This window comes from Schistocerca piceifrons, chromosome X, assembly GCF_021461385.2.
Source record: "Schistocerca piceifrons isolate TAMUIC-IGC-003096 chromosome X, iqSchPice1.1, whole genome shotgun sequence".
Classification (NCBI taxonomy): Eukaryota; Metazoa; Arthropoda; class Insecta; order Orthoptera; family Acrididae; genus Schistocerca; species Schistocerca piceifrons.
Window position 1 is genome coordinate 580,493,065 of NC_060149.1, and position 15,727 is coordinate 580,508,791.

At 40.4% G+C, this 15,727-nt stretch overlaps 1 protein-coding gene across 1 annotated transcript in view; it reads right to left on the reverse strand.

The window, feature by feature from the left end:
* Positions 1 to 593: 593 nt before the first annotated feature.
* Positions 594 to 15,727, reverse strand: part of LOC124721391 (cysteine-rich hydrophobic domain-containing protein 2) — a 44,488-nt gene continuing 29,354 nt past the window's right edge. The window contains exon 4 of the mRNA XM_047246332.1: positions 594 to 1,575. Within this exon, the coding sequence (XP_047102288.1) occupies positions 1,525 to 1,575 (51 nt within the window). The 3' untranslated portion in view covers positions 594 to 1,524. The remainder of the gene's footprint in view (positions 1,576 to 15,727) is intronic.

The window sequence follows — 15,727 nt, forward strand, 5'->3', positions numbered from 1 at the left end:
TTTCCTTTGCAATATATAATGACTGTACAGCCTAGTTCCTTTCTTCAATAGTAGAAATTAAAATTACAGGTCAGCCCAACAGCAATGGAGTCATCTATCACTGAACAATCAAACACACACACACACACACACACACACACACACACACACACACAATAATTCAAAACACTTTATCTAAATAGTAACAACAATTAAGAAATAAACTGAAACACATGGTGTCCACATTCCATCACTCTTTGTTGTGTAGAATTCTACCTCACAAAGTATGTTAAATTGATAGCTCATCAAAATCAGCTATACTGGAGATCAAATCTAAGTACCTGCAGGCAATGAAAAATCATAAATTAAGAAGGAAACACAGTTCCCACAATGCATGACAAGAATTTCCAATCAAAGGTCAAGAGATATGCATCTATCAGTATATAATGTTCTGGTGAAGAATGTAACTCTCCGAAAACAGAACACAAAAAAATAGACTATGTTAAAATAACTGTATCTGCAATAACTACAACAGCTATTGGTGAATAATATTTACAATTGTGCACCACTTCTACAGACCCCACAGAAACACCTCAATGAATTAAATGTTCTGATTTTATTAACATTTTTATTGTCATGTCAGAGAACTCTAATTATCAACCAACAAAAATATATGCAACTATAAACTTAAAAACTGTTTCTTTTATTTCCTGTTTTCCAGAAATCTGCAAGAACCAGGTGACAGTTTTATAGTTATATATCCTGGAATCACAGTTCGAACCCAAAGCTCTGTGATGAACATGACAAAAAATAATTGTCCTCTGTTTACGGCAGCACACCACAGGCTTAATTTCACAGACTCCTATGCAAACCAACACATTGTACATATGTTTAAAAATTGAAGATATGCATTTGAAATACCCATGGGACACAAGGACACATTTTTCCTCCACGAAAAATGAAGTGTATGGAAACTGGTGAGTAAATTTTCAAGCTTATTGTTTTCCATTGATTGTGGGCAAACATGTCAGCACTTCAAAATTTCTGGTACTTTAACTTTCAGTTTTCAGTCTTACTAAGTCCAATCATTTTATCCACTCAATAATTTTAAAATGAAGCACAATTAATGTTAATTTCCACAACATTATCACACAGTCACAGCAGGTCTCCTGCACAGGAACTGACAGTCACCTCATTTCTTGCTCTAGCTGCCTTTCATTCCAGTATTTCCAAATAATTATTATAGAGACTCTTAAACAACACTGAAGAATTACAAGAGACTTTCCTTAATAATAAAATAATATTAAAACCTATAACAATCAAAAGTGGGCGACCTTATCATTACTAAACACAAGTCCCTGCACGAAGAGCATTTGAGATTTTCAACATAAATATTTTGGATGAACATGTATGTCCTTTACACATCTGTAATCTCACAGACAATTCCAAACAAATGACAACTGTGTCAATGAAATGATCTGTGGAGTATTCACACGCTAGTTATGATAGAACTTTTGTTGTCTCACAGGAACGATCTTCAGGTTCTTAGTCAGGCCTGTATATTGGAATTTTTGGAATGAATTCAATCAAAAGAACCTGCAAAAGAAAATTACTTTTTTTAGTGGGTAAAGCATAGACATTTTATTCAAATGTAATAAAAAATCCTGTGTACAAAAAAATCATTGTAAACATTACCTCCTTTTAAAATATTTATGAATATAGGTGTAAGAATAAGAAAAAGAAAAGTTACAGCAACAGCACATCCATTTATCATACAAGTAGTATATGTTATCTCCGTTACACAGGTACAACATGTTAGTGATTTGGATATCCTGTTAAATCATGTAATACATCATCAATATCAAACGCGAGTTGAACCCACCAATACTGGATGTCAGCTTTGCCCCGTGACATAATGATGTCATGTGTGTGAGTGTGTAGAGAGAGAGAGAGAGAGAGAGAGAGAGAGAGAGAGAGAGAGAGAGAGAGAGAGAGAGAGACATCATACAAGAGCAAGTAGGGACAGAACAGAACACTGCAAAAATTGTAATGAACCAAATAAATATTCTCAAATGAAGGTTGTTGCGACTAACTAATTTGTAGAAAAGCCTAAGATCTAAGTCTGGTTAGAAGGTGACTGTCTAGCTGAGATCTGGAGACGCCAAGAAATGAAGAGCACAGGAAAAGAACGTGCTTTGTCTGCTTATCAAATCATTCAGGACAGCAATTTTAAAGTTTGAAATCGAATTTCATGGATACTAATGGACAAAAAGAATACAAAAGTCATTTGGAAGGACATGTTATATACATTAAATTTAACATTAATTGATTATTTAAATATTTAAATTATGGATTTACTGGCATAACATTTAAAGCGATGTAATGCATCACAAGGAGAAAATTTGCTACATTTATATAGCAGAATAGAAGATACTGCAAGTAAACCTGTATTTTTTGTTAAATTTTATGTCAGATTACTTTGTAATGAAAAACAATGTTTGAAACAATAAAGATACTTCTTGATAAGCAGTTCCTTTTTGCTATTTTAACTTCATGTAATAAAATGCTAAAAGAATACAGTATACTGTCACTTGTCCAAACATGCAGTTCTCAGGGTAGTGTAAAAGGTTTGTGTGAAACACTCTAGCTTATTGTCTGCAATACTCCTTCAAAAACTCAAGGTACTGATACTTTTCTTTTGATGTTGCCACAGGCCTTGTAAAGACAAATTACTACTACTACTACTACTACTACTACTACTATTATTATTATTATTATTGTCAGTAGTATACAAAATTATTCAAAAAGAAAATTTTCTTATATTTTTATATTTTATGTCTGTAAGCTGGGGATTGACATTATCCACACTGCTGCTCTTGAAGTTGCTGTGAAACTCTCCCACTAATAAAATCTGAGCTATATATTGAATGAGGTGGGGATGTTTTTGTGATTATTACCTCTCTTACGGGTCTTGTTAGGAAACGACATTTCATCAAATATTTCTTCTTCAGAAATGACCCCCAATTGTGTATCATATTATGATTGACCATGACAACATTCAAAACGCTTAGGTTTACATCAAGCTCCAACTATGATCTGCACCCAATCCACTGGAACTTCTGCCTCTGCTTACGAGTTAATCAGTCCTATATTATTATCATGTTTCATAAAAGTGTTTCCCATACTATGTGAAGTTACTTTCACTGCCTCCAAAAGCTTCAGTTCACTTGCAAGATAATTACAATACCCTGATATAGCGTAACTCTTGTTCTACCCTGAACATGAATCACAAATGAATTCTTAGAAGTTTCTTTCTTGTTTAATAATTCTGTCACAAAGCGATTTAAAAAGGAAACAACTTAACTGGCCCCTTTTGTTCCAGTATCTGCAGTGTAAGTGTAGAATACTGAAGTTGCATTTGAAAGCTGATGAATACTGAAAGAGTAAACAGACAACTGCCTTTTGTAATAGACATCATTAGTACTTAGGTTTGGTAAGCATGCATTTTTTTTGTAGTGTATACAGATTGCTTTTGTTCATTAGACTTTTGACTTCTAAAACTAGCATTCCTCTTTCTAGCACAAAATGTTTCAGCTTTCACTTTGCGTACTTTCTGGTCAATGGTGATCTCATTAATTTCCTTCAAGACTTGTTTCTTCATGTCATCATCTAAATTTGCAATTAACATTGCATTGAGCACTTTCATATCAGCAGTATACTTATCACATGTTGACCATGTATCATTCCTTGGATACCCCAAAGCTATATTAAATTTGATGTTGAATACTGTTCTATGCATTTCATATGAAATATTAAAATTCGTGTATTTTCCTGGAACATTTCATGCAATTTTTTTCATAAAATCTTCTTCTGGGAGATACAACTTCTTGGTCTTGTCATTGCTGTAATGACTTGATCTACCCATAAATGAATGAATGTAATCATATACCTCTGCCATTCCTGCTGCTTCCGTAATTTTTCCATGGCCTACTTCCAGTCTTATCCCTTCCAGCACGAAGAGACAAGTGCAGCTTCAAAGACTTCTGAACAGTCATTAATCATCACCTTGTTACTCCATGCACTCCCATGAAAGCTTTTCTGCACATAGGAACTTCATGTGCAATTTCATCACCTTATACTCTTACTCTGTTGCGGAAATTACACCCTCGAAGCTGTGCATCATCTTAATTATTCCTTGATCAACTTCTGTGAAATGGAAGTATTGTAATGAGGCCAGTCAGATACAGTGATTGTTCATTCCAGCCAACCATATCACTAAATTTTCATATAATAATTGATCTTTTTTCAGCACTTAATATCTCAAAACACTAACTTACAGTTGCAGTCTTCTCGTAGTTCATTCGACTGAACTATTAATTTCTTCATGATTGTACTCATTCACCCTCTTACTTGCCTTTTCCTAACACTGTTAGAATCTGAAGATCTCTGTCTTTCAGCTTAAGATGCAGTACTCATTATTCAGTGTAAATAATAGACTATTAAAGCTGAAAAGAATCACTTACAACACCTGCAATACTAAACACAATGTCTCAAACTAAAGAAATGGTTCTCACTAGTACTAACAATGCACAATAAAGAAAAATTCTCTGGTTTTTGCTTCAACATTGTTTGACAAACCACAACGAATCTAGAACTTAATACACAACACTGGATAAAGAAAATTTATTCCCTGTAGCAAGAGACAGCACATTCTTCCCCTGCATGTGTAATCTAAAATGGTTTATAGAACGTGGATTATTCATATTATCAGATTCACCGGTTAACAATACTAAACAACACAGAATCCAACATCTCATGGCATACATAATTCATTTTTGAAGAAAAGTGGACAACTCACATTCTTTTCCTGTACTCTTCAAATCTTAACATAAAAGTTTTCTGGGTATGGTACCGTGTCATAATGTATGAAACTACTACTGGAGAAAAACCATTTCGGCCACAGTTGCAATGGCCTTCTTCTGGGTTTACTGGTGTGTTCTAGCTATGCAGTATCTCTTATATTTTGTTATTACCTCCCCCCCATGAACCATGGACCTTGCCATTGGTGGGGAGGCTTGCGTGCCTCAACAATACAGATAGCCGTACTGTAGGTGCAACCACAATGGAGGGGTATCTGTTGAGAGGCCAGACAAACGTGTGGTTCCTGAAGAGGGGCAGCAGCCTTTTCAGTAGTTGCATGGGCAACAGTCTGGATGATCGACTGATCTGGCCTTGTAACACTACCCAAAATGGCCTTGCTGTTCTGGTACTGTGAACAGCTGAAAGCAAGGGGAAACTACAGCCATAATTTTTCCCAAGGGCATGCAGCTTTACTGTATGACTAAATGACGATGGTGTCCTCTTGGGTAAAATATTCTGGAGGTAAAATAGTCCCCCATTCGGATCTCCGGGCAGGGACTACTCAAGAGGACGTTGTTATCAGGAGAAAGAAAACTGGCGTTCTATGGATACGAGCGTGGAATGTCAGATCCCTTAATCGGGCAGGTAGGTTAGAAAATTCAAAAACGGAAATGGATAGGTTAAAGTTAGATATAGTGGGAATTAGTGAAGTTCGGTGGCAGGAGGAACAAGACTTTTGGTCAGGCGAATACAGGGTTATAAATACAAAATCAAATAGGGGTAATGCAGGAGTAGGTTTAATAATGAATAAAAAAAATTAGCTCTGCAGATGACGAAGAAATCGATGAAATGTATGATGAGATAAAATAAATTATTCACGCAGTGAAGGGAGACGAAAATTTAATAGTCATGGGTGACTAGAACTCAAGAGTAGTAAAAGGGAGAGAATGAAACATAGTAGGTGAATATGGATTGCGGCTAAGAAATGAAAGAGGAAGCCGCCTGGTAGAATTTTGCGCAGAGCATAACTTAATCATAGCTAACACGTGGTTTAAGAATCATGAAAGAAGGTTGTATACATGGAAGAACCCTGGAGATACTAAAAGGTATACATGATTGAGAATCACTGTCGAATGAGAAGTTGGCTCCTGTTTACCAAATGCTTGACACGCCGTGTGGCAGCAGTTACTCGCCGGTAGTGCTCATGCCTCATGTTGACAGTGTGGTCTGTTGGGCTCTGATTGCTGGCAGTCAAGACAGGGCAACCAGCAAGACTGCGGAAAAGAAATAAAATTCAACAAAGCCTGTGTGTTGGCCAAGCACCTGGTTATGACGAAATACAAAGTCAGAGAGGCCATCAAAATACTTAAACAACCCAAGAACATGAATAGAGAGGATGGACTCAGGCTCGCCCCATCTTGGCTACCAGCAATCAGAACACAACAGACCACATTGTCAACTCGAGGCACGAGCACTACCGTCAAGTAACTGCCACGGTGCGGCCGATGTCCAGCATTTGGTAAACAGGAGACGACTTCTCATTCGACGGTGACCAGCAATGATGGCACATAACACAAGAGCCAATAGACAACATAGATTAAGCTCTCCCTCCACCGCAATGACCTATTAGAATAAAATTCCCTATCCTTCTTCCTTAAGTGACCAATGAAACAAATTATCCCTTGGAGGTATTTCCAAGGTAACATAATGAGTAAAGGTTCTACATGAAAGCAGCCTTTAGCTGCTTGATGCATGCCACCAAGGTCAGCTTACCACTGCCTAGTAAAGCCACAAAATAGGTACAGTCAACTACTGAAAAAGGTTGGAGATAAAAGTACAATTAATGCTTTGGGTGAACACAAATCGAATATGCCACTGAGATTTCACAGTTGAATACTACAGCACGCATGACTTTTAGTCTATGTCCGCATCCTACGTAAAGCCATTTGGAGATTAAGGTCAGCAGACTGGCATACTGTATTGTCTCAATAGAAGTAAATATCATCACTGTACAGCACCAATGATGCATTGTGTCCATCAGTAGCTTCAGTTCCATTTATTGGAATAACAAATTGGGTGGTACTCAAAACAGGCCCCTTTAACACACTGTTTTCTTGTTCCTATAATTGGTAAGAGTTGCTCTCACAAATGCAAACGAATGCACGAGATAAGGAGTCTTGTATAAAGTGGACAAGTAGCCCTGGAAACACAGCTTGTTCACTGGGGCACCATAAGTATTCTGCAGGTCCAGGAATACCGTGATAAGATGTTGACGTTGCACAGTGTAATCTTTGACAGCAGATTAGAGTCTGCACAGAAGGTTTCAAATAAAAGACCTGGACTATATGAATTCACACTTAAGCAGTAATAGCAAATGTTTTGATTCCAGCCACCAGAAGTAATCAATCACTTGCTCTGATAACTTTTGTGTAGTTACTGTTAAACTACTTGTTCAGTAACTGGCATCACTTTGAGAGTTTTTGTAGGATTTAAACATTGGTGTAACTATACTTTTCTTCCAAAAGGTAGGAAAAATTACTCCTTTTCATATTTTGTTATAAAACTGCTAAAATACCAGATTTTCCATTGTTGTTGATGTGATGTGGAACCTGATAATGTATTGTGTATGGTCCTCTGGATTGTGCTAACACAGTGTTAAATTTCCAGTCAGTAAAACAATATGGTGTATGTTACAAATGTTCTTGGTGTGGAAAAAGAGGATATTATAACCCACTTAAGTTAGAGGAGATATGAATGGTGGCAAACTGTTGGCCGATGCTGACATTTCTGCATTATGCTTTTATTTCTTCATTTCCAGTCGACGATGAAGAAGATGATGATGATTATGTGTATCTGAAGTTCAGTGACTTCATCGGTATAAGTACAGAGAACCTCACTGGTGGTAGTTTCAGCGATCTTGGCAGATGAGGAGTTTATATTAATGTGCCCTAACTTACCCCACGCTTTAGCAATCTGGTTACGTGAAGTCAGTGAAGTGATGTAGTGCTCTCAACAGTGTTTATTCTGTTGTTTGAGAAGAGATTCTTACCCTTGTTGATCTAGTGAGGATTAAGTTAGTAATCAAAGACTGTCATTTGTGCTGTTGTAGAGATTGTCTGATCTCTTTAATTGGTACAGCTATTCCTTTGGGCCACCAGGATATTGTCTTGAGTTTAGAGGATCAAGATGGGAGACGTACAGCAGCTTCTGTTGTTTATAAAATGATATTCATAGCATCTTGCACAATACTGATCAATTTCTTTTGTACGATTTGGGATTAACAGGCCCGCAGAAATGTATGCTTGCCAGTCAGCTTGCTTTGAGGAGAAGTGTGGCAACTCTCCAGAGCACTGGAAATGTGAGATCGACAAGATAACGGGCTGGCTGAACACACAATTCTGGGACTGCAGCAGTTCAGGGGGTAGATTGGGTTGAGGGATTGGGGAATGGCTGCTGACGGTTTGGAGGGAGGCAACAGGTGTGCAGAATGGGAAGGGTGGCTGATGATTTGGAAGAAGGCAGAAGGTGTATTGGATGGGAAGAGTGGCCAACAGTTCAGAGGGAGCAGCACATGTGTGGGATGAGAAAAGGACTGATGGTTCGTAGGGATGCAGGAAGTGTGTGGAATACGAAGGGTGGCCAACAGTTCAGAGGCAGGCAGCATGTGTGGCTGATGGCTGGCTGGCAGGCATGCAGCAGGTGTGCGGGATCTACATCTACATATTCCACAAGCCACCATATGGTGCATGGCAGAGGGTACCCTGTACCACTACTAGTTATTTCCTTTCCTCCTTGTGAGTGCAGGCATTTGCCTGCAGGGGAACAGTGACTATTAGTAATTAAAATTGTAAGGCCACCACAAGTTGCATGTAACTTTTTCTTTATTTTATGTGTTTCACTCGAGCAACACAACCATCTTTAGAACTGTGAAATTACAATGTGTTACACCACCGTACAATAAGATAAATTAACAGATTCAAATTACAACAATGTAACTTACATTACAAATACCAGGCTGTGTATAGCACCACCATGATACATAAAATGAAGTATGTTGGTTGAGTACAGTTAACATAAATGATCTGGTCAGGTACATTCTAAGATTAAACAGGTAGATATATTACATCTTGTTGAGTGAGTCACAGGCCTATCTATATGTGCTTTAGTTAAAACTACCTCATCAAGCCTTATGTAAAGCTACATAATACAAAAACACTAATATCACTAAACTAGGGAAATAACAGTCAGTCAGTTTTAATGCCATTAATAACCTGTTACACACATGACATGGTGTACTAACGTCTCTAAACATGGCAATTATACTTTTAATTTGTAATTTTACCATATCCATTTACAATTATTTTAATAACCAGGTATGTTTTCTAGACTTGTATGTGTGAACACCCAAAAAAGCGGCAGACAATTACTCTAGTTTAGTGATATTAGAGTTTTTTGTATTACATAGCTTTACATAACACTTCATGAGGTAGTTTCAATGAAAGCCATACTGATAGGGCTTGATTCGCTCAACAAGAAACAGTATATCTTGCTGTTTAATCTTATAATTCACCCGACCAGGGAAATTACATTAACTGTACACAACAAACTTACTCTATTTTACTTACGACGCCAGCGCTACACACAGCCCGATACCTGTAACTAGTGCGACCTTAGCCTCGTAATGTTAAAGTTATCATGTTGTAAGTTGAATCTGTTAGTTTATCTTAGTGGGTGGTGGTATAACACATGGCAATATCATAGTTCTGAAGATGCTTGCGTTGGTCAAGTGGAACATGTAAAACAAGGAAAAAGTTACATGTGATTAGGGGTGGCGCTACAATTTTAATTTCCTTTCCTGTTCCACTTGCAAATAGAGAGAGGAAAAGATGACTAACTATATGATTCCTTACGAGCCCTAATTTCTTGTACCTTACCTCGTAGTCCCTATGCTAAACATACAGGGTGTTTCAAAAATGACCAGTATATTTGAAACGGCAATAAAAACTAAACGAGCAGCGATAGAAATACACCGTTTGTTGCAATATGCTTGGGACAACAGTACATTTTCAGGCGGACAAACTTTCGAAATTACAGTAGTTACAATTTTCAACAACAGATGGCGCTGCAAGTGATGTGAAAGATATAGAAGACAACGCAGTCTGTGGGTGCGCCATTCTGTACGTCGTCTTTCTGCTGTAAGCGTGTGCTGTTCACAACGTGCAAGTGTGCTGTAGACAACATGGTTTATTCCTTAGAACAGAGGATTTTTCTGGTGTTGGAATTCCACCGCCTAGAACACAGTGTTGTTGCAACAAGACGAAGTTTTCAACGGAGGTTTAATGTAACCAAAGGACCGAAAAGCGATACAATAAAGGATCTGTTTGAAAAATTTCAACGCACTGGGAACGTGACGGATGAACGTGCTGGAAAGGTAGGGCGACCGCGTACGGCAACCACAGAGGGCAACGCGCAGCTAGTGCAGCAGGTGATCCAACAGCGGCCTCGGGTTTCAGTTCGCCGTGTTGCAGCTGCGGTCCAAATGACGGCAACATCCACGTATCGTCTCATGCGCCAGAGTTTACACCTCTATCCATACAAAATTCAAACACGGCAACCCCTCAGCGCTGCTATCATTGCTGCACGAGAGACATTCGCTAACGATATAGTGCACAGGATTGATGACGGCGATATGCATGTGGGCAGCATTTGGTTTACTGACGAAGCTTATTTTTACCTGGACGGCTTCGTCAATAAACACAACTGGCGCATATGGGGAACCGAAAAGCCCCTTGTTGCAGTCCCATCGTCCCTGCATCCTCAAAAAGTACTGGTCTGGGCCGCCATTTCTTCCAAAGGAATCATTGGCCCATTTTTCAGATCCGAAACGAGTACTGCATCACGCTATCTGGACATTCTTCGTGAATTTGTGGCGGTACAAACTGCCTTAGACGACACTGCGAACACCTCGTGGTTTATGCAAGATGGTGCCCGGCCACATCGCACAGCCGACGTCTTTAATTTCCTGAATGAATATTTCGATGATCGTGTGATTGCTTTGGGCTATCCGAAACATACAGGAGGCGGCGTGGATTGGCCTCCCTATTCGCCAGACATGAACCCCTGTGACTTCTTTCTGTGGGGACACTTGAAAGACCAGGTGGACCGCCAGAATCCAGAAACAATTGAACAGCTGAAGCAGTACATCTCATCTGCATGTGAAGCCATTCCGCCAGACACGTTGTCAAAGGTTTCGGGTAATTTCATTCAGAGACTACGCCATATTATTGCTACGCATGGTGGATATGTGGAAAATATCGTACTATAGAGTTTCCCAGACCGCAGCGCCATCTGTTGTTGAAAATTGTAACTACTGTAATTTCGAAAGTTTGTCTGCCTGAAAATGTACTGTTGTCCCAAGCATATTGCAACAAACGGTGTATTTCTATCGCTGCTCGTTCGTTTTTATTGCCGTTTCAAATATACCGGTCATTTTTGAAACACCCTGTATATTGGCAACTGAAGAATTACTCTGCAGACAGCTTCAAATGCCAGTTCTCTAAGTTTTCTCAATAGTGTTCCTTGAAAATAACGTCACCTTCCCACCAGAGATTCTCGTTTGAGCTCCCAAAGCATCTCCGTAATACTTGCATGTTAGTCAAACCTACCAACAACAAATCTAGCAGCCTGCCTCTGAACTTGTGTGGCTCCCAAACACTCTAGGGGTACTCAAGAATACGTCACACTAGCGTCCTATATGCAGTCTCCTATACAGATGTAACATTCTTCCCCAAAATTCTTCCAATAAACCGAAACTGAACATTTGCCTTCTCTGCCACAATCCACCCAGATATTTAAATGATGTGACTGTGTCAAGCAGGACATTATTAATGCTGTATCAAAACATTATGGGGGTTTCTTCCTCCTCATACTCATTAACTTGTATTTTTCTACGTTTAGAGCTAGCTGCCACTCATCTCTCAAACTAGAAATTTCCTCCAAGTCATCCTGTATCCTCCTACAGTCACTCAGCTTTGACACTTTCTCATGCAACACAGTGTCAGTAGCAAACAACTGCAGATTGCTGTCAACCTCATCCACCAGATAATTTATGTATATAGAAAATAATAGTGGTCCTATCACACTTCCCCGGTGCACTCCTGACAAAACCCATGTCCCTGGTAAACATTCAGTGCCAAGGACAAGGTACTGGGTTCTGTTGCTTACAAAAGTCTTCAAGCCACTGACGTCGTACTTTCATTAACAGTACGCTGTGGGGCATCAGGTCATATGCTTTTCGGACATCTAGAAATATGGAACCTGCCTGTTGCCCTTCATCCGCCATTTGCAGTATATCGTGAGAGAAAAGGCAAGCTGAGTTTTGTAAGAAAGGTGATTCCTAAAACTGCGCTGATTCGTGGACATAAACTTTTTGGTGTCGAGGAAATTTATTACACTGAGGTGAAAAAATTCGTGGGATACATCCTTATATGGTTTCAGACCTCCTTTTGCCCACTATATTGTAGCAACTCGACTAGTCATTGGAAGTTCCCTGCAGAAATGAGTCATGCTGCCTCTTTAGCCGTCCATAATTACGAAAATGTTGCCAATGTAGTATTTTGTGGACAACCTGACCTCTCGATTATGTCCCATAAATAACCAATGGGATTTGTGTTGGACAATTTGGATGGCCAAATCGTTCGCCCACACTGTCCAGAATGTTCATCAACCTAATTGCGAACATTTGTGGCCTGGTGACATCGTTGTTTGGGAATATGAAGTCAATGAATGCAAATGGTCTCCAAGTAGCTGAACACAACCATTTCCAGTCAATGGTCAGTTCAGCTGGACCAAAGAACTCATTACAGTCCATGAAGACACAGCCCACACCATTATGGAGCAACCACCAGCTGGCACAATGCCTTGTTGACAACACGGGTCCTTGGCTTCGCATGGTTCCACAACACTCACTCAGATCCTATCATCAGCTCTTACCAACTGAAAGCAGGACTCATCTGACCAGGCCACAGTTTTCCAGTCATCTAGGATCCTTCCGATATTGTCATGAGCCCATGAGATGTGCTGCAGTCAACATCGTACTGTTAGCAAAGGCACTCACATCGGTCGTCTGCTATGATAGCCCATTAGTGCCAAATTTTGTCACACTGACCAAACAGATATGTTCATTCTTACATCCCACACTCATTTCAGCAGTTATTTCATGCAGTGTTTCTTGTCTGTAAGCACTGACAACTAAACACAAATGTTGCTCCACTCGGTTGTTAAGTGAAGGCCATTGGCCACTGCATTGCCTGTGGTGAGGGTTAATGCCTAAAATTTGGTATTCTTAGCACTCCTGACACTGTGGATCTTGGAATACTGAATTATCTAACAATTCCAAAAATGGAATGTCCTATGCGTCTAGCTCCAACTACCATTCTGTGTTTAAAGTCTGTTAATTCCCATCATGTGGCCATAATCATGTCAGAAACCTTTTCATACGAATCATACGAGAACAAATGACAGCTCGGCAAATGCACTGCCCTCTTATACCTTGGGTACATGATGATACTGCCATCTGTATATCTGCATGTCACTATCCCATCAACTTTGTCACCTCAGTACGTATTCGAACTCACAGTATATATTTGAACTCGGAATACGCTCAAGAAGTCTGCAGTAAACTGATGTTAAGGACACTGGTCTGTAATTTTGTAGATCTGTTCTTTTACCCATCTTATACACAGGTGTCAACTGCTTTTTTCCAGGTGCTTGGAACTTTGCATTGGGTGAGAGATTTGCAATAAATACAAGCTAAGTAAGTGGCCAATGCCACAGAGTACTCTTCATAAAACCAAATTGGGATTCCATCTGGACCTGAAGATTTATTTGTTTTCAACTCTTTCAGCTGTTTCTTTACACCAGTGGTGCTTACTAATGTACATCGCCCATACAGGACTCTGTGCAACAGTCAAACGATGGTATGTACATACAATTCTCCATAGGTAAAAATTTCTTTAACCTGGAATTTAAAACTTAGGCTTTCATTTTACTGTCTTCTACTACCACACCAGACACATCAGCAAGTGACTGGATGGAAGCCTTACAGCCACCTAGCAATTTTACATAGTACCATTTTTTTTTTTTTGGGATCTCAGCCAGATCTTTTGCTAAGGTATGACAGTGGTAGTTGTATTTGTAGTGTATACCTCTTTTCATAGATATAAGAATATCTGCTAACACTTGCCTGTCTTCATTTGTGTGTTCTATTTTGAACCAAGTGTGCAACAGCACACAGCCTTTGCTTTCTCAGCATTTTCCAATGGGAAGGGCAGTTGACAGTTTGCACGGAGACAGCAGATGTGTGGGATGGGAAGGGTGGCTGGTGGGTCGGAGGGAGGCAGCAGGTGTGCAGAACGGAAAGATGCTAATGGTTTGGAGGGAGGCAGCAGGTGTGCGGGATGGACAGTGTTTGCAGGGAGGTGGCAGGTGTGCAGGATAGGAAGCGTAGCTGACGGTCTGCAGAAGGCAGCAGGTGTGTACGTTGGGAAGAGTGGATGAAAGTTTGGAGGGAGACGGCAGATGAATGGGATGGGAAGGGTGGTTGACGGTTCAGAGGGAGGCGGCAGGTGTGTGGGATGAGAAGGTTGGTTGATGGTTCACAGAGAACCAGCTGGTGAATGGGATGGGAATGGTGGTTGATGGTTTGCAGGGAGGCAGCCAGTGCACGGGGTTGGGAAGGTGGCTGAGGGTTCAGAAGGAGGCAACAGGTGTGCAGGATGGGAATGCGAGAGGGAGTATAGGAGTGTAGGAACTCTGTTCACAATGATAATGGCATAGAGATTGTGTCCGGAGAGGGTGGCAGGAAAGAAGTAGTGGAGACTGGTAGAGGATGTGGTTACTGTGGGTTAGCAGAGATTGAGACCAGGAACATTTCAAGAACGAAGCATGTTTTGCAAGCACAACTCCCTTCTACATATTTCAAGAAAGCTAGTGCTGGGGGGAAGGATCCAGATGGTATGGACTTTGATGTAGACATTGAGCTCTAGAATACTGCGCTCAGCAGTGCAGTCCACCACTGGATTTTCTTCTCTGTTCTTGGCCAGAGTTGGTAGTGGCCATTCATTCTGGTGGACAGCTTTTTAGTGATCATGCCCAAATAAAATTCTGTGCAGAAATTGCAGCAGAGCTGGATATGACATGGCTGCTTTCACTTGTGGACCTGCCTCTGGTGGGAGAGGGTAATCCTGTGACAGGACTAGAATAGCAAGTGCTGAGTGAGTGAATTGGTCAGATCTTGCACCACAGCCTTCCACAGGGATAGGACCCCTGTGGCAAGGGGCTGGGTGTGGGATTTGCACAGGTATGAGCAAGGGCATTATGGAGGTTGGGCCACAGCAGAATACCAAATTAGTAGTAGTGAGAAGGATTGTTGTTAGGATGTCCTTCACTACAAGGCTTGATGACAAATGGTCGAATTCCTGGTGAAGGACATCACTCACATTTGCTCAAGTCCGGGGTGATATTGGGTGTTGTGAGGGTGCTCCTTTGAAGCTGGTTCTTGGATGTGGTGGGAGGATTAAGGATCATGAGCACCAACTAGCTCTTCACCAGTACGAATGGCCACTACCACACTGTGTTGGAAACCCGGTGGCAGAACACATGGCTGAGTACAAATGCTCTAGTGCTATGGTTGCTTCAAAACCTGTGCCATCTGGATCCCTCTCCCCAAGCACCACCTTCCCTTAACTATTTAGGTGTGAGTTATCCCTGCAACACATCCTTCATTCTTGCAATTCTCCTAGCCTCAATCTCTGCTAATCCACTGCACCCACACCGTCTATTCAACATCATCCCCTTCCCCTGGCCTGTCACCCCCTCCCAATCAATT